At 41.4% G+C, this 21,453-nt stretch overlaps 1 protein-coding gene across 10 annotated transcripts in view; it reads left to right on the forward strand.

Annotated features, from left to right (window-relative positions):
* Positions 1-21,453, forward strand: part of dennd4c (DENN/MADD domain containing 4C) — a 152,286-nt gene that overhangs the window by 44,190 nt on the left and 86,643 nt on the right. For all 10 annotated transcript variants that reach the window (XM_072590161.1, XM_072590138.1, XM_072590159.1 and 7 more), the window contains 2 exons: positions 1,402-1,717; positions 12,974-13,226. In XM_072590161.1, coding sequence (XP_072446262.1) covers positions 1,413-1,717; positions 12,974-13,226 — 558 coding nt within the window. In that variant the 5' untranslated portion in view covers positions 1,402-1,412. The remainder of the gene's footprint in view (positions 1-1,401; positions 1,718-12,973; positions 13,227-21,453) is intronic.

The raw sequence follows: 21,453 nt of genomic DNA on the forward strand, positions 1-21,453 counted from the left end.
GATTTATGTATTTCAATCAATTAACAAAATTTGACCTTGGCTAACATTTTAAAGATGATTCTGTTCTGAAATGTTTATTTTTGATCTTTCTTGACTTGACCAATTCCTCTGAACTAAATTTTACACCACTGTACCCCCACCCCCCCCTCAATTTTGCATGCCTTGCTAAGATGTCTTCTGAGTTCTCAAGAATCTATTTCATCTTGCCTACAGAGTAAACTGAAATAGACACAGCTATATATTTGGCGAAAGTGAGGACTGCAGATGCTGGAGATCAGAGCTGAAAAATGTGTTGCTGGAAAAGCTCAGCAGGTCCGGCAGCATCCAAGGAGCGGGTGAATCGACGTTTCGGCCATAAGCCTTTCCTGAAGAAGGGCTTATGCCCGAAACGCCGATTCTCCTGCTCCTTGGATGCTGCCTGACCTGCTGCACTTTTCCAGCAACACATTTTACAGCTATATATTTGTGGACAACTCTTACAAATATTAGGTGATGGGGAGGTCCTGTGTATTAACTTTATTGGTCAGGGCAGCCTTTGGTCTGTTGTCAGTTTCTGGTGAGTTACCTAATCTAGGGTAGAATGGCCTCGGTGCTACAGTTGCTAGCTCAGAAAAGGAATGTAGACTGGTCTAGACTGTAGACTCTGTGATGTCTTAGTGGTATTTTCACTGGACAGTTTGTCTCGAGACCAAAGTAAATGTTCTAGACACCCAGGTTTGAATCCTGCCATGGCAGATGGTGGAATTTAAATTCAATGAAAAGCTGGAGTTGAGAGTTTAATGATAGCCATGAATCAATTGTTGGAAATGCCCAGTTGGCTCACTGACCCCTTTTAGGGAAGTAAATCTGCCATTGTTACCTGGTCTGGCCTATAGACCCAATATGGGTGACTCCTGACTGCCCTCTGGGCATTTAGGACAGGCAATAAATGCTGGCCTAACCAGTGACACCCATATCTGATGAATGAATAAAATTTTGTTGGAAGCTCAATTTATGGTTTTAATGTGGATAGAAACAAAACAGGTGCAAGAGTAGGCCATTCAGCCCATCAAGCCTGTGCCACCATTGTTAAATTAGATGTCCTCAAACTTTGGCTTGTTGACATTTAATTGTCACCCATATTGTTAATTACGGTCACTTGGAGGGGAATGTTTTACTGGAATAAAGTGAAAATAGATTAGATGCTCGGGACATGAGAGATGATTTGTCAAGTAACTTTTGGCAGGGATTAATGACATCACATTGAAAACAGACAACGTTGATTGCACCATAACGAATTTAGATTTTAAAAGCTAAGAGTTGCCAGGTTCATCTGAAATGATAGAAATTATATGTACATGTTGTGCTGTCTACTCATGTATTGTGAAGAATTGCTAAGTTTCTACTCTGATCCTCTCTTAGGGACACCAGCCATGATTGAAGATAAAGGCCCCAGGGTTAGTGACTACTTTGTAGTCGCAGGCCTAACTGACACATCTACACCATTGGAAGAAGAAATCACTATATTGGAGACTAAATCAACAGGACCAAAAGCACCAATAACCGACCTTGCTGTCATAATCAAATCAGCAGGAGAAAATGTACCAGAAGGTTACACATGCATTGAGACTACTCCTACGGGACTTCAGGCAAACTTGAATTTTGGGAGCTTGAAAAGCCCAGAAATGCATCTTTGCTACAAAAGGGGGCGTGACAAACCGCCTCTAATTGATATTGGGTAAGTTAGTTAATATTCAAAGGTGGTTGGGAGAAGAAGGGTCAAGAAAATAATACATCATTACAATGTGTTTAGTTTAGTCTGCAATTGTGTGTAATTTATTGGTCACTAAGTGGCTTATTGCAGTTCTTGGTAGCCAACTAAAATTTTGCCTTCACTGTATAAGCTCTGGAAACAGCAACATGTTGTCAGAGGGCAGGTTAGTGTTTTTTTATGAAATAATTGCAGTGATGTGGTGCAAAGTTGGGCACATTGACATACTTGATTTCTTTTCTCGTGGATGTCTTGATCTGAGTTAATTGTACCATTTGAAATGCAGAGTGGAGGCGCAAACTCTGTTTCAGTAGTTATAAATCACACAACACTAGTTAACATGCTGGTTTGGGCTATAACCTGGTGTTGTGTGTTTTTTAACTTTGTACACCTCAGTCAACACTGGCACCTGTCTCAGTAGGGAGATCTGAAAATGAGTCAGTGCTTTCACACCATCTGCAGGCAATTGCTTGCCAATGTTCATGTTATCGGGGAATCACCATACCCCAGTCTTAACTTTAAGTATGATGTATCTCTCATGTTGCTACTTTTTGAAAGCTAGAAAAAGTGATTGAATATTTGTATAAATTGTATTGAGCCCACCATGCTCACGTGGGGACTGATAGTATTTCCTGGCTTATTGTCCCTTCCGTCTGTTTGTTCTAGTCTTCTCCAAACCCATTTGAGTCAGGTATGCGTCTTTGTGTCTTCAAAATGTAAATTGTTTTATGTTGTTGAAATCAAATTTGATGAACTGCACTTGTATTTTTCACTCAAACCTAGAATGTTGTGTATTCCTGCATAGTCTGCTTCTGGTAAGGTGCCAAATTGTGCACAGGTTTTGTCCATTGCTTGATGCAAACTGAAGTGAATTTTACATTATTTCACCTTTAACTTACCATAATTCAGCTCTTGCAATGAAATTGACCAGTGGCACTTCAGGAAAAACACTTCACTAAACCCTTCATTAGGTGATGCACTTGTTTAGTAAAGTTATCTTGTTTAATAAAATTACCTGTCCATTTAAGCTTAAAACCACAATACACAGGGAAATCATTAATTTCCTAAACACCAGAGCATTTAAATTGGCACAAGACAGTAGGCATGTTCTGGGTAATCTGGGCAATAAATGCTGTTGTTTGCGAATCCTATCAGATCGAATGGAACCAGGGAGATGGTGAGGAAAGAGATCAATCTGAGACTGGTACAGTTGAGAAAAGAAATGAGCCAAACAGTCAGGGCAGGCAGGGGACAAAGCAGAGAACAAGGTAGGACTGATAAATTAACCTGCATTTATTTCAATGCAAGAGGCCTCACAGGGAAGGCAGATTGACTCCAGGGCATGGTTCGGAACATGGGACTGGGACATCATAGCAATTACAGAAACATGGCTCAAGGATGGACAGGACTGGCAACTTCAAGTTCCAGGATACAAATGCTGCAGGAAGGACAGAAAGGGAAGCACGAGAGGAGGGGGGAGTGGCATTTTTGATAAGGGATAGCATTATAGCTGTGCTGAGGGAGGATATTCCCGGAAATACATCCAGGGAAGTTATTTGGGTGGAACTGAGAAATAAGAAAGGAATGATCATCTTATTGGGATTGTATTATGCACCCCCTCACAGTCAGCAGGAAATTGAAAAACAAATTTGTAAGGAGATGTCAGTTATCTGTAAGAATAATAGGGTGGTTATGGTGGGGGATTTTAATTTTCTAAACATAGACTGGGACTGCCATAGTGGTAAGAGTTTAGATGGAGAGGAATTTAAGTGTGTACAAGAAAATTTTCTGATTCAGTATGTGGATGTACCTGCAAGAGAAGGTGCAAAATTTGACCTACTCTTGGGAAATGAGGCAGTGCAGGTGACTGAGGTGTCAGAGGGGGAGCACTTTGGGCCAGCGACCATAATTTTATTTGTTTTAGAATAGTGATGGAAAACAATAGTGGATCTAAAAGTTGAAATGACAAGTTCTAAATTGGAGAAAGGCCAATTTTGACGGTATTAGCCAAGAACTTTCAACAGCTAACTGGGGGTAGGTATTTGCAGGTAAAGAAAAGGACAGCTGGAAAATGGGAAGCCTTCAGGAAAGAGAAGACCCAGAGACAATGTATTCCTGTTCGGGTGAAAGGAAAGGCTGGTAGGCATAGGGAATGCTGGATGACCAAAGAAGTTGAGGGTTTGGTTAAGAAAATGAAGGAAGCATATGTCAGGTATAGACAGGATAGATCAAGTGACTCCTTAGAGTATAAAGAAAGTAGGAGTATACTTAAATGGGAAATCAGGAGGGCAAAAGGGGGACATGAGATAGCTTTGGCAAATAAAATTAAGGACAATCCAAAGGGTTTTTACGATTATATTAAGGACAAAAGGGGAACTAGGGAGAGAATGGGGCCCCTCAGCTAGGCAGCCTCCGTGTGGAGCCGCAGGAGGCGGGGAGATGCTAAACAAGTATTTTGCATCAGTGTTTACTCTGGAAAAGGACATGGAAGATATACAATGTAGGGAAATAGATGGTGACATCTTGAAAAATGTCCATATTACAGAGGAGGAAGTGCTGGATGTCTTGAAACGCATAAAAGTAGATAAATCCTCAGGACCTGATCAGGTGTACCCTAGAACTCTGTAGGAAGCAAGGGAAGTGATTTATGCACCCTTTGCTGAGATATTTGTTTCATTGATCGTCACAGATGAGGTGCTGGAAGACTGGGAAGTTGGCTAATGTGGTGCCACTGTTCAAGAAAGGTGTTAAGGACAAGCCAGGGAACTATAGACCAGTGAGCCTGATGTCGTTGGTGGGCATGTTGTTGGAGGGAATCCTGAGGGACAGGATTTACATGTATTTGGAAAGGCAAGGACTGATTAGGGATAGTCAACATGGCTTTTTGCGTGGGAAATCATGTCTCACAAACTTCAAAAACTCAATCAAGTAGCAAAGAGGATTAATGAGGGGAGAGCGATAGACATTATCTATATGGACTTCAGTTAAGCGTTCGACAAGGTTCCCCATGGTAGACTGATTAGCAAGTTAGATCTCACGGAATGCAGGGAGAACTAGCCGTTTGGATACATAACTGGCTCAAAGGTAGAAGACAGAGGGTGATGGTGGCCTGTGACCAGTGGAGTGTTACAATGATCTGTGCTGCGTCCACTACTTTTCATCATTTACATAAATGATTTGGATGTGAGCATAAGAGGTACAGTTCGTAAGTTTGCAGATGACACCAAAATTGGAGGTGTAGTGGACAGCGAAGAGGGTTACCTCAGATTACAACAGGATCTGGACCAGATAGGCCAATGGGCTGAGGAGTGGCAGATGGAGTTTAATTTAGATAAATGTGTGGTTCTGCATTTTGGGAATCCATATCTTAGCAGGACTTAGACACTTAATGGTAAGGTCCTGGGGGTGTTGATAAACAAAGAGGTCTTGGAGTACGGGTTCATAGCTCCTTGAAAATGAAGTTGCAGGTAGGTGGAATAGTGGAGAAGGTGTCTGGTATGCTTTCCTTTGACTGGTCAGAGTATTGAGTACAGGAGTTGGAAGGTCATGTTATGACTGCACAGGATATTTGTTTGGTCACTGTTGGAATATTGCATGAAATTCTGGTCTCCTTCCTATCAGAAAGATGTTGTGAAACCTGAAAGGGTTCAGAGAAGATTTACAAGGATGTTGCCAGGGTTGGAGGATTTGAGCTATCGGGAGATATTGAATAGGCTGGAGCTGTTTTCCCTGGAGCGTTGGAGGCTGAGGGGTTACATTACCGAAGTTTATAAAATCATGAAGGGCATGGGTAGGATAACTAGACAAAGTCTTTTTGCTGGGGTCAGGGCGTCCAGATCTGGAGGGCATAGGTTTACGGTAAGAGGGGAAAGATATAAAAGAAACGTAAGGGGCAACCTTTGCACAGAGAGTGGTACGTGTGTGGAATGAGCTCCCGGAGAAAGTGGTGGACGCTAGTACAATTGCAACATTGAAAAGGCATCTGGATGGGTATATGAATAAGGACAGGTTTGGAGGGATATGGGCCAAGTGCTGGCAGGTGGGACTGGACTGGATGCAGTTGGGTTATTTGGTCGGCATGGATGAGTTACACCGAAGTGTCTGTTTCCGTGCTGTACATCTCTATAACTCTAAATTTGTTTTATCAAAAATATAGGTGATGTGCAGTTTTGCCCAAAGCCACCACCCCAAACGCACATTCAAGAGCCGAGTGAGCACACAGTTTAATGATTACATGTTTGTTTCTAATGTGGTCAACACACCTCGCGTAATTCACAGTAGTGAGAAGCTTCTAAGTATAATGATGTATCGTCTATGTAATAACAAGGATGGTTGAGTAGTGTCTGTGATTGTTAAATATGGGGAGTGTTTATTGTTACTCAGGAATTAGTCTGTAATAGTTTAACTTTTTCTGGGTAGATATTTTACTTAATTTTATCAGAACCGTCCTCTGTATCCAAATTAAATGGAGACTTTTCAGGGATCCTACTGTTAAAGGATTGCCCAATGGAGTATTAAATTTCCAGGCAATTCCTTCAGGCTCTACTATAATGGGGAGTCTGCAGTGTCCTCCTGTAAAACACTCTCATCTGCAGTGGCACAATAACTATGATCAATAGAAATTCTGCCCCTAAGTTGACAAACAGTAAAAGAAGCTGCCTTTTCTTTGGTGTCCTGAAGTTATAATCTGCACCTTAATGGATAGGTTTTGGCCTGGGTCCTTGTCCCTTGGTCAACCAGATCATTGGTTTATCTCTGGCCAGAACTAGTCAGGATCTGTCATCTGAAGTTTATTAGAAATAGGAGCAGGAAAGGGCCTTTTGATCTCTTGTGCCTTCTTCACTACAGAGGACTTGATTGATCTGTTTGTGGCTTCAACAGTACTTGCTTACTTGTCCCCCGTAACTTTTACTTTCCTTGTCACTCACATGCCCTTCTCCATTATCCAACTTGATTTTGAAATTAAAAGACAACTTAAAGTATGTAGCCTCCCATTCCTAACAATGCAGTGAGGATTTTTGCTCTGACCACTTTTCAACAATTCCAGATCCCCATCACCCTTTGAGTGAAAATAAATCTGCTTTAACTCTCCTCCAATCATTCAACTAATTACATTAAATCTAGACCTTCTAGTTATTGACATCCCTGCTAAGGGAGACAGATTCTTCCTATTCACAAGGTGACTCAAACTTCAAATACCTCAATCAAATCTCCCATTAATCTGTACTGTTTGAAAGAAAATAATAGCTTTCCAACTTTCTCAATTCCAACAGCTAAATTTATCCGTTGCTGTAACACCTTTTGTAAATATCCTCAATCTCTCCTCAAGTGTGATGATCTCCTATCCAGCATGTGATTACCAGAACTGCAAGCGGTATTCTAGATGCAGTATTTTGTATCATTCTGACCATAGCATTCTGCAATTGTAGTCTGTCTCAGCTAGTAAAGTAACTGAATGCATTCCCTCAGTTGTTTTGATTGCATTTGAATTGTCATTTTTCTGATTTGCATCAAATATGCACCCGCCCCCCCCCACCTCTAATGGAGACCATTATAGTTGCATGCAAAGCAAGATCCTTGTCCTCAGCTCTTTCCATATGATCAGAAGTTTGTAATTTGCTTCACAGATAATGGATTATTTGTGAAATATTGATCCTTTATACTTCAGTAAATTCCTGTGTGTGTGGCTGCGTACCATAAATCTGTGGTTTCAAAACTTCTTGGTTGAAGTATCAATTTTCAAATTGCTCAAATTTATCAACTGAATTGTAAAAACATTAATGATCCAAGCAAATGTAGACTATTCATTCGGATGATGACTGATTTGATTTTGGTATTAACTCACTCCTCTGCCTTATCTAATTCCCTTAGAACCTTATGTTTTTTTTTAAAAATCGCCTTTCATTGTTTGAAAATGCAGTAGATAGACAGTGAACTTAGTCAAGTTTTACTCGCAAGGTACTCAATTCATCACAATAATCAACCAGGTGAATGTTTGCTGAACAAGTTACAATGCAAAAAAAAATCACTCCTTCAGGAGACCAAAACTGAACTCACATTGTACCTGTGGCCTTGTCATAGTCCTGTACAAGCAAAGCAGGGCTTCCTTAGTTTTATACCCTGTCCCCTTTGCAATTGAGTCAATATTCTTTTTCCCTTCCTAATTATTTGCTGTATGCTCTTGATTTGGAACTGTATCACTGTTCCTTCACTGTCATTGGGTCGGACTGCTGGAAATCCCGATCAGCAGTGTTGGCGTACTTAACCCTCCATTGACTGCAGCAGCAAATAATGCAGATCACAACCCTTCCCAGCACATTTTGATGACCAAACAATGCTGCTCCATCCAGCAACACCCTTACTCTCTAAAAGAAGGGAACATTATAGACCCATCTTGTAGATTTTTCTCCAAACACTTAACCTGTCATATTCTTTCGCAGACTGTCGGATCTTCTTTTGCAGATTCTATCACAATTTGCTTTCCTACCTGTGTTCATAAGAAAATGTTTGCATTTCAGTTGATCCTTTGTTGAAATCATTCATGCTCATCAAAAATAGTTAAGAACCCAGCACCAATCCCCATAGCACTCCACTCATTACAGTTTGCCAACCTGAAAATCATATACATACATCAACTGTTTTGTTAGTTAGCTAATCCTCTATCCATGCTAATGTGACTCCCAACGCTACAAATTCTAGTCTTGTGCCATCGCATTTTTAGATGGCATCTTTACTGATTGGTTAGGTTTCCAAAAGACATACTAAATCTGGCTCCTCTTTATCTACTTGCAAACTAATCTAAAAAAACTTGTCAAGTATTATTTCCCTTTCACAAAATCATGTTGACGCTGCCTAATAGTATTTTAGTTTTCTCAATGACTTGCTACAACGCTTAAATAAACAGTAGCATTTTCTTGATGATAGATGGTACTGTATAACATTCAAATGTGTGGTGTGTATGGAATGTTAAGAAAACAAATGTTGATTTCGCAATATCAGTGTTCGGTTCCTGCTTCTTCGTACAGGGCTGTTACACCCTCAACAGGACCTAGGTTGAGCACAGCTAACTCATAGCCATAGTTAGCTACCTCCTTCTGAGAATGATTGAGAGGGACAACATAAACATTTGAGGTAGTTTTGGAGCTGAACCTGATCTGTTTAGTCCCTGAAGATGCTGCATAGATGATCCCAGTCATAGCTGCGAGCTGGCAATCAAGACACAAATTGAATTAGATTTCTCACTTCTTCACATGCACTGCCAAGTGTGAGGTCTAATGCTCAAACTGCTGCTCAGTTGAGCTGTACTAACAATTCTGTATCCGTCAATCCTTTTTGCCCACTGCCCTCTGACCCCACCATCGCAAAAACGATCTGTTTGCATCTGTAACATTGACAGTCTCCACCCACTGAAAGGCGGCTCCTGCTGATAGCCTCATCTTTACTCCACAGTTGAAATTCGAGTCTTCTCTGTCCAAAGCAGCCAGTGGATAGGCAATAGTAAATATGTAAAGACTGCATGGAGGAACTGCACCAATTGGTAATTTTTGTCTGGCGCAAAAACAAAACTTGAAAGGTGCCTGGTCATGGCTTACAACAGAAATTAAAGATAGTATTAGGTCCAAGAAAGGTCAATAAAAGCAGATCGGACGATTAGGGACAGTTGACATTTCCACAAAGAACGACATAAGAATTGATTAAGAGTGGAAAAACAGAGTATCATGTTTCTATAAGCATGTGAAGCAGAAAAGATTAACGAAGCTGAATGTACATTGCTTCCAATTGGATACAGGGCAATTTATGATGGGCAAAAAACTATGGCAGACCAATTAAATACGTGTTTTCATTCTGCCTTCAGAAAGGAGGACACAAATAATGTCACCAAAACTGTTGGGGAACATATGATCTGAAGTGAGATAAGAACTGAAGGAAATCAGTATTACCAGAGAAATAGTGTTGGTGAAATTGATGGGATTACAGGCTGACATCTTGGATCCCAACAATCTGCATCCCAGGGTATTTAACAAAGTGGATGCGTATTTCAAAATATTTCATATTTCAAGATTCTCAAGACTTTGGAAGAGTTCCCCTGGATTGGAGCATAGCTAATGTAACCTTTTTTTTGGTTAAAGAAAAGGGGCAGGGACATAGAAGGAATTGTAGACTGATTAGCTTGACAGTGCTAGAGTCCATTATAAAGGGATTAATAGTAGAACACATGGAAAACAGTGACATGAGTGGACTGGAACAGCATTGATTTATGAGAAGGCAATTATATTGATGTATCTACTGGAATTTTTCAACGAAATAACGAGTAGAGTTGATAAGATGGAACCAGTGCATTCAGAGTCCTAGAGATGTACAGCGTGGAAACAGACCCTTCAGCCCAACCTGTCCATGCCGACCAGGTATCCCAACCCAATCTAGTCCCACCTGCCAGCACCTGGCCCATATCCCTCCAAACCCTTCCTATTGATATACCCATCCAAATGCCTCTTAAATGTTGCAATTGTACTAGCCTCCACCATTTACTCTGGCAGCTCATTCCCCACACGCACCACGCTCTGTGTGAAAAAGTTGCCCCTTATGTCTCTTTTATGTCTTCCCCTCTCACCCTAAACCTATGCCGTCTAGTTCTGGACTTCCCGACCCCAGTGAAAAGGCTTCATCCATGACCCTATCTGTGTGCCTCACGATTTTATAAACCTCTATAAGGTCACCCCTCAGCTTCCGATGTTCCAGGGAAAACAGCCCTAGTCTGTTCAGCCTCTCCCTATCGCTCAAATCCTCCAACCCTGGTAACATCCTTATAATCCTTTTCTCTACCCTTTCAAGTTCCACAACATCCTTCCAATAGGAAGGAGACCAGAATTGCACGCAGTATTCCAACAGTGGCCTAACCAATGTCCTCTACAGTCGCAACATGACCTCCCAACCCCTGTACTCAATACTCTGACCAATAAAGGAAAGCATACCAAACGCCGCATTCACTATCCTATCTACCTGTGACTCCACTTTCAAGGAGCTATGAACCTGCACTCCAAGGTCTGTTTGTTCAGCAACACTCCCGAAGACCTTACCATTAAGTGTATAAGTCCTGCTATGATTTGCTTTCCCAAAATGCAGCACCTCACATTTATCTAAATTAAACTCCATCTGCCGCTCCCCAGCCCATTTACTTGAACTTTAGAAGGTGTTTACTAAGGCCGCACTTGAGAGGTTAGCAAGTATCATTAAAGCATATGGGATTTGGGCATACACATTGACACAGAGAGAGAACTGCCTGGTAGACTGAGAGCTAAGAGTAGAAATAAACTGGTAATTTTCAGAGTGGCAGCCCATGACTGCTGGGGTACTGTAGGGATCATGGACCCCCAGCTGTTTGCAACATATATTAATGATTTAAATGAGGGAATAAACCATAATATCTCCAAGTTTGTAAACTGTAAAGTTGGGTTGGAGGGTAAATGGTGGGGAAGAGATATGTGATATAGACAAGGTGAGTGAGTGGGCAAAAACATAGCAAATGTAGCATAATGTGGATAAGTGTGAGGTTATCCATCTTGCTAGCAAAAACAGGAAGGTGGATTATTATTTGAATGACTGTAGACTGGGAAGGGAGATGGCTGTCAGGAGACTTGGATGCTGAAAATGTGTCGCTAGAAAAGCACAGCAGGTCAGGCAGCATCCAAGGAACAGGAAAATCGACGTTTCGGGCATAAGCCCTTCTGGAAGAGAGCTTCTTCAAGGAAGCTTGAAGTCTTCCTTGAGGAGACTTGGATGTCCTTGTACACCAGCTGTTGAAAGTAAGCATGCAGGTGCAGCAGGCATTGAAGGCAAATGGTATGTTGGCCTTCATTGTGAAAGAATTAGAGTGCAGAAGCCCAGGGCCTTGGTTAGACCACTCCTGGAATTTTGTGTGCAGTTGTGGTCTCCTTATTTGAGGAAGGCTATGTTCTGGCTATGGAACAAGTCCACAAAGATTTTCCAGACTGACTGACTGCTCAAGTGGTAGACTAACGTCGGCAGAGAGACCCGGTTGGTTTCCGACTACATATGCTGAAGTTTAGAAAAGTCTCATAGAAACCTATAAAACTCTGAACAGAACTATACAGGGGAAACACAGGAGGGATTTTGCACGATGACACTAGTCCAGAACCAGGGGTCACATTTTGAAGATATAGGATAGGCCATTCAGGATTGAGATGACAAATTTCTTGACCCTACAAAGTGGTGCTCCTGTGAAATTCCCTGCCACAGAAGTTAGTTGAGGCTAAAACACAAAGTTTTAAAAGAGTAGTTAGATATAATTATTGGACTAAAGGGATCAGAAGATATGGGTGAAAGTGGGAACAAGCTCCGAAATTGGGTGATCAGCCATAATTAAGTGGCAGAGCACGCCCCAAGGGCTGAATGGCCACCACCTCTTGTTTACTGTATTTCTATCTTTATAAATTTGAGCTCATTCAAAATAATGCTTCATGCATCCTAGCTTACACCCAGTTCTCCTCATTCTTCAACTCGTCGCTTGTTAATAAGTATTGGCTTGCAATTCAAAGTAACTTTTTCCATGTAACTGTAACTCTATTGAACAATTTAGTTCAGGTTTTGTTTGACCCTTCATTCATGTGTGTTTCAGTAAAGCTGATTATGGTTTTCTGTCAATATGTTTTGAGTCAGTGACTTGCATTACGGATAAAGGAGAAATCAAAACTTGTTCTGCAGACAAGTTCTTGTCTGGCAATTCCTAACTTCAATCTGCCTTTTGTTGTAATTTGGAAGTGTTCAGGACCTTTTTTTTGGTTTTGCTTAATGGTTCATTTTAATCTTTTTCATAATTTTAAAGTATAGAGCAAGCATCATGTGCTCGTTGTCATCTCAACCAAATGATGGGTGGACATCGACAGTATTTGACTCTGATTCGTTCAACTCAACCAATTACTTTTCAAGTGCACTAGAAAATAATCAGTATGCACACAAATCAAAACTCACATCAGAATGTTTCGTATTTTCAGAATATATTGTGTTAACTGTGCTCTTTTACAAAAATGAGGAATAATATGTAATATTAATTGTTTCCAGTTGTTTAATTCGGGTGCGATTGAAATTATGTGCTTACAAGAAAGAAAGTGACAAATCATTGTGCTTTTCTTGATATTCTGCTTAGATTTATCAAAAAGACAATGCCAGAATAACTATGAACCAAGATTTGTTTTCTCATTAAAGGGTTTTATATGAAGGGAAGGAACGTCTTATACCAGGCTGTGAAATTTTACAAGCAACTCCCTATGGCCGTTGTGCTAACGTTAACAACAGTTCAACAACCTCTCAGCGAATCTTCATTACTCATCGGAGGGCTCCATTGAACAGACCGCAGAATTCTTTGGCTGTGACTGATATCTGTGTTATTATTACCAGTAAAGGAGAAACTCCACCTCACACTTTCTGCAAAGTAGATAAGAACTTGAACTGTGGCATGGTAAGGATAATTGTTACAATTTTCTGCATTATGCTGTATGTAAGGAAGGAAAGTGTTTTAATATTTAATATTTATGTAAGGAAGGAAAGTGTCATAGCAATGTGCCTTGCAGATTAACTGCAGCAATCCATAAGTTAAATCTTCTTCAAAAGTACCTTATTTATAAATGCAATTTATTTTCAACCTGAAAGGAAAAATACTTAGCCTATTAGTTTCAAAGCTGTGGATGAGATTGAGGGCACAAGCTAAAATTCCACGAGTTTGTCACATAATGTGTTTTAAAATAAAGTAAACATTGGAATTTTCAAAGGCTCAAGCAATTAACTTGATAGAAGTGTAACTTTGCTGAATTATTCTACATAAATACATGATTAAAGACTGCATTTGGTTAAATTCTGTTGCAGAAATGCTCTGATAATGACCTTTTATGTAATATGAGGATGCCATTGCTAGCTTTGACATTTCGTAAGGATGACATCACTTTATAATTAATGGAGCTATTTTATTTTTCAACTTTCTGTTCATTCTAAACCCATTTTACATTATAATGGTTCACTTCATTCACAAACGAGACTTCATAATAGGTTCAACTCTTAAAAATCTGCATCCTGTTCAATTAATTGAGCTGATTGGTTTTCACTGGCTATTGAGATGAGACGAAGACCACTTTCACGAATAAGTCTTTGTTCTCTCCAAGTGCAAATGTAATAAATGCACCAGGTTTTAAGTTAAAAAAATCACAACATCAGGTTATAGTGCAACAGGTTTATTTGGAAGTGCTGGCTTTTGGAGTGCTGCTCCTTCAACAACCACTTGATAAAGGAGCAGCGCTCCGAAAGCTAGTGCTTCCAAATAAACCTGTTGCACTATAACCTGGTGTTGTGATTTTTAAACTTAGTACACCCCGGTCCAACACCGGCACCTCCAAATCATAGAGTTGTTGAGTCATAAAGATGTTAAGCACGGAAACAGGCTCTTAGATCCAACTCGTCTATGCTGACCAGATATTCCAACTCAAACTAGTCCCACCTGCCAGCACCCGGTCAATATCCCTACAAACGCTTCCTATTTACCTCCTCATCCAGATGCCTCTTAAATGTTGCAATTATACGAGCCTCCACCACTTCGTCTGGCAGCTCATTCCATACATGTACCACCGTCTGCGTGAAAAAGTTGCCCCTTAGGTCCCTTTTATATCTTTCCCTCCTCACACTAAACCGATGCCCTCGAGTTCTGGACACCCCCACCCCACAAAAGAGACTGTCTATTTATCTTATTCATGCCCTTCAAAATTTTATGAACTTGTATAAGGTCACCCCTCAACCTCCAAAACTCGAGGGAAAACAGCCCCAGTCTATTGAACCTCTCCCTTTAGCTCAAATCCTCCAACCCTAGCAACATCCTTGTAAATCTTTTCTGAACCCTTTCAAGTTTCACAGCATCATTCCGATAAGAAGGAGACCAGAATTGCACGCAATATTCCAACAGTGGCCTAACCCATGACAGCTGCAACATGACCGCCCAACTCCTGTACTCAGTACTCTGATCAACAAAGAAAAGCATACCAAACGCTGCCTTCACTATCCTATCTCCCTGCCACTCCACTTTCAAGGAGCTATGAATCTGCACTCCAAGGTCTCTTTGTTCAGCAATACTCCCTAGGACCTGCTAAGATTTGCTTTCCCAACATGCAGCACCTCGCACTTATCTAAATTAAACTCCATCTGCCACTTCTTAGCCCATTGGCTCATTTGATCAAGATCCTGTTGTAATCTGAGGTAACCTTCACTACACTACACCTCCAATTTTGGTGTAATCTACAGACTTACTAACTGTACCTCTTATGCTCACATCCAAATCCTTTATGTAAATGACAAAAAGTCGAGGACCCAGCACTGATCCTTGTGGCACTCCACTGGTCACAGGCCTCCAGTCTGAAAAATAACCCTCCACCACCACCCTCTGTCTTCTACCTTGGAACCAGTTCTGTATCCACATGGCTAATTCTTCCTGTATTCCATGAGATCTAACCTTGCTAACCAGTCTCCCACGGGAATTTTGTCGAACGCTTTACTGATGTTCATATAAATCACGTCCACCGCTCTGCCCTCCTCAATCTTCTTTGTTACTACTTCAAAATACTCAATCAAGTTTGTGAGACATGATTTCCCACGCACAAAGCCATGTTGACTATCAGTAATCAGTCCTTGCCTTTCCAAACAGATGTACATCCTGTCCCTCAGGATTCCCCCCCAACAACTTGCCATCACCGATATCAGGATTAGTGGTGCTAGAAGAGCACAGCAGTTCAGGCAGCATCCAACGAGCAGCGAAATCGGCGTTTCGGGCAAAAGCCCTTCATCAGGAATAAAGGCAGTGAGCCTGAAGCATGGAGAGATAAGCTAGAGGAGGGTGGGGGTGGGGAGAGAGTAGCATAGAGTACAATGGTTGAGTGGGGGAGGAGATGAAGGTGATAGGTCAAGGAGGAGAGGGTGGAGTGGATAGGTGGAAAAGAAGATAGGAAGGTTCGACAAGTCCGGACAAGTCAAGGAGACAGTGCTGAGCTGGAAGTTTGAAACTAGGATGAGGTGGGGGAAGGGGAAATGAGGAAGCTGTTGAAGTCCACATTGATGCCCTGGGGTTGAAGTGTTCCGAGGCGGAAGATGAGGCGTTCTTCCTCCAGGCGTCTGGTGGTGAGGGAGTGGCGGTGAAGGAGGCCCAGGACCTCCATGTCCTCGGTAGAGTGGGAGGGGGAGTTGAAATGTTGGGCCACGGGGCGGTTTGGTTGATTGGTGCGGGTGTCTCGGAGATGTTCCCTAAAGCGCTTTGCTAGGAGGCGCCCAGTCTCCCCAATGTCGAGGAGATCACATCGGGAGCAACGGATACAATAAATGATATTAGTGGATGTGCAGGTAAAACTTTGGATGTGGAAGGCTCCTTTAGGGCCTTGGATAGAGGTGAGGGAGGAGGTGCGGGCACAGGTTTTACAGTTCCTGTGGTGGCAGGGGAAAGTGCCAGAATGGGAGGGTGGGTCGTACGGGGGTGTGGACCTGACCAGGTAGTCACGGAGGGAACGGTCTTTGCGGAAGGCGGAAAGGGGTGGGGAGGGAAATATACCCCTGGTGGTGGGGTCTTTTTGGAGGTGGCGGAAATGTCGGCAGATGATTTGGTTGATGCGAAGGTTTGTAGGGTGGAAGGTGAGCACCGGGGCGTTCTGTCCTTGTTACGGTTGGAGGGGTGGGGTTTGAGGGCAGAGGTGCGGGGTGTGGACGAGATGCGTTGGAAGGCATCTTTAACCACGTGGGAAGGGAAATTGCGGTCTCTAAAGAAGAAGGCCATCTGGTGTGTTCTATTGTGGAACTGGTCCTCCTGGGAGCAGATACGGCGGAGGCGGAGAAATTGGGAATACGGGATAGCATTTTTGCAAGAGATAGGGTGGGAAGAGGTGTAATCCAGGTAGCTATGGGAGTCGGTGGGTTTGTAAAAAATGTCAATGTCAAGTCGGTCGTCACTAATGGAGATGGAGAGGTCCAGGAAGGGGAGCGAGGTGTCAGAGATGGTCCAGGTAAATTTAAGGTCAGGGTAGAATATGTTGGTGAAGTTGATGAATTGCTCAACCTCCTCGCAGGAGCCAGTGCAGTCATCAATGTAGCGGAGGAAGAGGTGGGGAGTGGTGCCGGTGTAATTACGGAAGATCAACTGTTCTACATAGCCAACAAAGAGACAGGCATAGCTGGGGCCCATACGTGTGCCCATGGCTACGCCTTTGGTCTGGAGGAAGTGGGAGGATTCAAAGGTGAAATTATTAAGGGTGAGGACCAGTTCGGCCAAACGTATGAGTGTCAGTGGAAGGGTACTGTTGGGGATGTCTGGAGAGGAAAAAACGGAGGGCTTGGAGGCCCTGGTCATGGCGGATGGAGGTGTAGAGGGATTGGATATCCATGGTGAAGATGAGGCGTTGGGGGCCGGGGACCACCGATATCAGGCTCACTGTTCTATGGTTCCTTGGCTTGTCCTTGCCACCTTCCTTAAACAGTGGCACCACGTTAGCCAACCTCCAGTCTATCAGCACATTGCAAGTTTTAAAGTCTTGTTGCTATGTTTAGTGTAATCAGCATATCTAGGACGGGAAATATTCTTTGAATCAGACCATGAATCATGCTATAAGTTAGGATAACATGATCTGGGGACCCAGTCAGTATCTGGAACTCTATTTCTGATCCTGTTTGGACAATAGAAGTACATATTTGCCTTTAGATTAGTTCTCCATGTGAAATTGCAGTCAGGAGCATTCTCAAGCCAAGAGGTAGAGAGAGACATGCAGCCAGCAATGAAGGGGATCAGTATTGAAGCTGTATTGCTTTTCATGACAATGACTGATGCATTTCAAGTTTTAAATGTCCTGAAACTACTTTCACAGCCACTGAGAAATGGAACGTGAGGGGCATTTGGTGAATGTTCAGTAGGTGAGTGCGTAGGGTAACTTCTCATTTTGTCTGAAATGAAAAAGTTAAGATGACTTATGGCTAGCTGCTGAACACTAAACAAAATCAGCGTACTGTTACAAATCACGCATTGGAATTCATAAGCCTGCTGTTAACAGACTTCCAGCAGTTTTTACCTAGGCTACAGTGAATTCTGGAACTTGTTGCCTGGGTTGTACTTTTTCATACCATTTCTTTGTATGGGGAGGGTGTTTGTTTGAAAACTCATTTCTCCTTCTGTATGGGTCTCTGTAGATACTGACATTGAACGTCTCATGTTACTGCTTGCTTCAGTTGTCTAAATAAAAGTAGCCTGCAAACCTGATTGAAGTGGAGAAGAGGGAGGAAGCAGGTTTTCAACTGTACATACATTATTGCCTTATTTGTGTGATTTTAGAGTTATTTTTGAACAATGGAAACGTTAGATATTGGAGCTGATTAGTTTGGTTGCTGAAACATCACTTGCAGATTGTTTTGGAAATTGAGAAGTTTTTGTTTAATTTGGCTGAAAGGTTTATTGACAACATATGCTAAATTTCTTTTGGAAGCATGATTAAATATTTTTGAACATCTATTTGTCTGCAAATGTTGCAAGCTTCACCCTACAATATGCCAATACAATTGATCAAAAGGCATGAGCATAAAAACAAACTTGTTGAGATAATACTTCACTGAATTTGTTCTTAACTAAAGTTGAGACAGTAATTTTCACACCTTAATACTGTCCAATTCGTTAAAAAAAATTCCTCGTTATTCTTTTATAAAAAATAGAATTCTGGAAATACTGAATGGGTCTGACATCAGTTGTGGAGAGTAATAGCCATCGACTTGAAATGTTAAGTTTCTTTCACCACAGATTCTGCCAAACCTGCTAAGTATTTCCAACATTTTTTATTTTTTGAGATTTTAATCATGCACAAAATTTTTCACCAGTTCATTCTGTATTAAGTGATATACTATCGCAGTTTAGGAAAGTTTCAAGGAAGAATGTTTTGCTGTGTTCATGGGAAATAACAGCAGAACGATTCTTATGCAGCTGTTACATGGAGAATCTTGAATCTTGGGTGAACTATTGCCAATAATGCAAGGTAAAGTTATCCCTTCAAAGGTGAAATTATAAATGTAAGAAAATGTAAACTGTCTAAAAAGATAAAATGCTACTTGTTATCTTTTAACCTCCTTCCAAACGCATCCATTTTGGATATCTTAACACATCTCACGGAAAGCTACACTCTAAAGTTGAAAGCATAAGGTTATAACCCAAGTGATAACCAGAGGAAACTATTGAATAATCTTTGTTCATCATATCAGGTTTGCTGCAGGTTCACTCTTTTGAGGAATTACCTTATTGAAAGATCTAGTCTGGTTTCAGCTTTGGGTTTTTGTTGAATAATGAGCAAAGATGAAGATTGTGTTTCTCGAACCACCTTTACTCCTCCTTCTTCTCCTCCTTTCCATGCCCCCCCACACACACACACACACACACACCCCATACACACACACGTCTTAGGTTATAAACGTTAATATGTAGGGAATGGTCCTGAGGAACTGTTCATGAAGCAGCTGCTTGCCATTGTAAGTTTTGTGATGAACCATTTATTGACATTTGACATTTGGCACCTGATAAAACTCTCTTTGAGGACCAAAAGTAATTTGGTACACTACAAGTAAGAGAATTGCCCATGTGTTGCTGACAGAATTTGACATGGGCATAGACCTAATAAAAGTTTCCAATTCGTTTTTGATTTGCTAAATAATGTAAAATAAGTAAGGGTGAATTGAGTTTTCAAACTTGGTTGTATTTTCATTGATTCTGAATATGTTTCAAAGTGACAGAGGTTAGGAATGGTGTTGTCAAATCCAAATAAGCAAGTGTATCTGTTTAAACATATTACTGTTGTTTTGGGCCCTGCTTATGATTTTATCGTACCACCAATATTTTCCATGAACTACTTTGCAAGTACCTTCACATATCCATCTCAAAGCACAAAAAGTATAACCAACTTGACAGTGTCGTTCATACGATGAGTGTATAGAGTCTTGACAAAAGTAACAGCTCACTGGTTTTGAAGATCTAGGCTGGAATACCACGAGGGCCACAGGCTTTGATACTCTATAGCTTTTGATTGTAGTAGTTACCCTATTGATGGTGGTTCGACTATAGATTCTGAGAGAGGCTATGGGGATAGCCTAGACTGTATCAGCTACTCTGTGGATTAAGGTGTTAGGAATGTTCTTTGTAACTTGGAATCTCACACTCATCCTTAAGAGAGAGACCATCTTGAGAGTGCAGGGGATTTTGAATAGTTGACCTTGGTCTGCATTCAAAGAAGCTCTGCTTTCCCTCCTTTTCCTAGGGTGGCAATTTTTAGAACTGTTTGGTGATGTCAGAGAAGCCTTGATGAATGTACCTTGTACTCTGTGTGACCATTGTGCCCAACAGTGGATGAAGTGAATGTAGAAAATGGTGACAGGATGCCAATCCGATTGCTTGCTTTGTCCTGGATGATGTCCACCATCTTGTTATTGGAATACTATGATTGGTTTTTCTCATATAACACTTGCCTATTGGGCACTGCATCCTGTCTCCTTAGTTTTCTTGGTTTAGTGCCATTGTTCTTGGCAGATGTCAGTGTAGGGAAACCTAAAGCAACAAGGCAGTAAATTTTCCCTTTAGTCACACTTGCGGATTCTACAAGTTCTTGTCCAATTTCCTCCAGAGCCTTACTAATTTTTCTGAAAGTCTCAACCATGAAATTGAAGCTCTTATAAATGTCAAGTGTTCCACTTTTATCATTTGAAGAGCAGCGGGTGTGTTGTTTAGATTCTGGCCAATAATTTTTACTTAACAATGTGAGTGAATTGAAGAAGTGACACTGGACCAGAAATGTTAACTCTGCTATCTCTCCACAGGAGCTGCCAAACCTGTTGAATTTCTCCAGCAATTTCTGTTCTTATTTGAGTAAAGTTGTTTATTTTGTGACTGACTGTCTTGTTTGTGGAGGTATTTGTATATAAATTGACTGCCATATTTCCTAGATAACTTAGTTAAATGCTTTGGAAATAGAATTCAATAATTTGCTGTGGGCAGCATAGTGGCACATTGGTTAGCACTGTGGTCTCATAGCGCCAATTATCAAGGGTGGATTCCACCCTTTGGTGAGTGTGGCGTTTACACATTTTCCTCTGGGTGGTCTGGCTTCACCCCACAGGCCACAGATAAGTAGATTCGGTGGAATAGATATGCTGAATCGTCTATAGGTCCAGGGATGTGCAAACTAGATGGATTTGCCATGGTAAATGCAGGGTTACATGAATGGCGTCGAGTGGTAGGTCTGGTGGGATGCTGTCAGGAGCGTTGGTATGGACTCATGGCTTGCTTCCACAATGTAAGGATTCTCCTAATTAATAGTGCAGTAGCACAAAGTTCTCGAAAGGACATTAGTGAGCTAGATTGTTTTTTCTAACAGTTGGCAATGGTTTGATTGTTATCAATAGACCCTTAATTCCAGATTCAAATTCCACCATCTGCCATGTTGGGACCTGAAACTAGGTCCTCAGAACATTAGCTGAGTTTCTGGATCAATAGTCTACTGATAATTCTGTGAAGATCATCGTATCCCTATAATGAGTTGCCACTTGGCTTTTGGAGGCGAAGTCAAGGCATGCAAATTTTGAAAATTATAAAAGGAGAAGGAGGAAAATGGATAGGCTTTGGAAGTGTGGGAGTAATTGTTCAGTGC

Source organism: Chiloscyllium punctatum, chromosome 2 (genome assembly GCF_047496795.1).
Source record: "Chiloscyllium punctatum isolate Juve2018m chromosome 2, sChiPun1.3, whole genome shotgun sequence".
Lineage (NCBI taxonomy): Eukaryota > Metazoa > Chordata > Chondrichthyes > Orectolobiformes > Hemiscylliidae > Chiloscyllium > Chiloscyllium punctatum.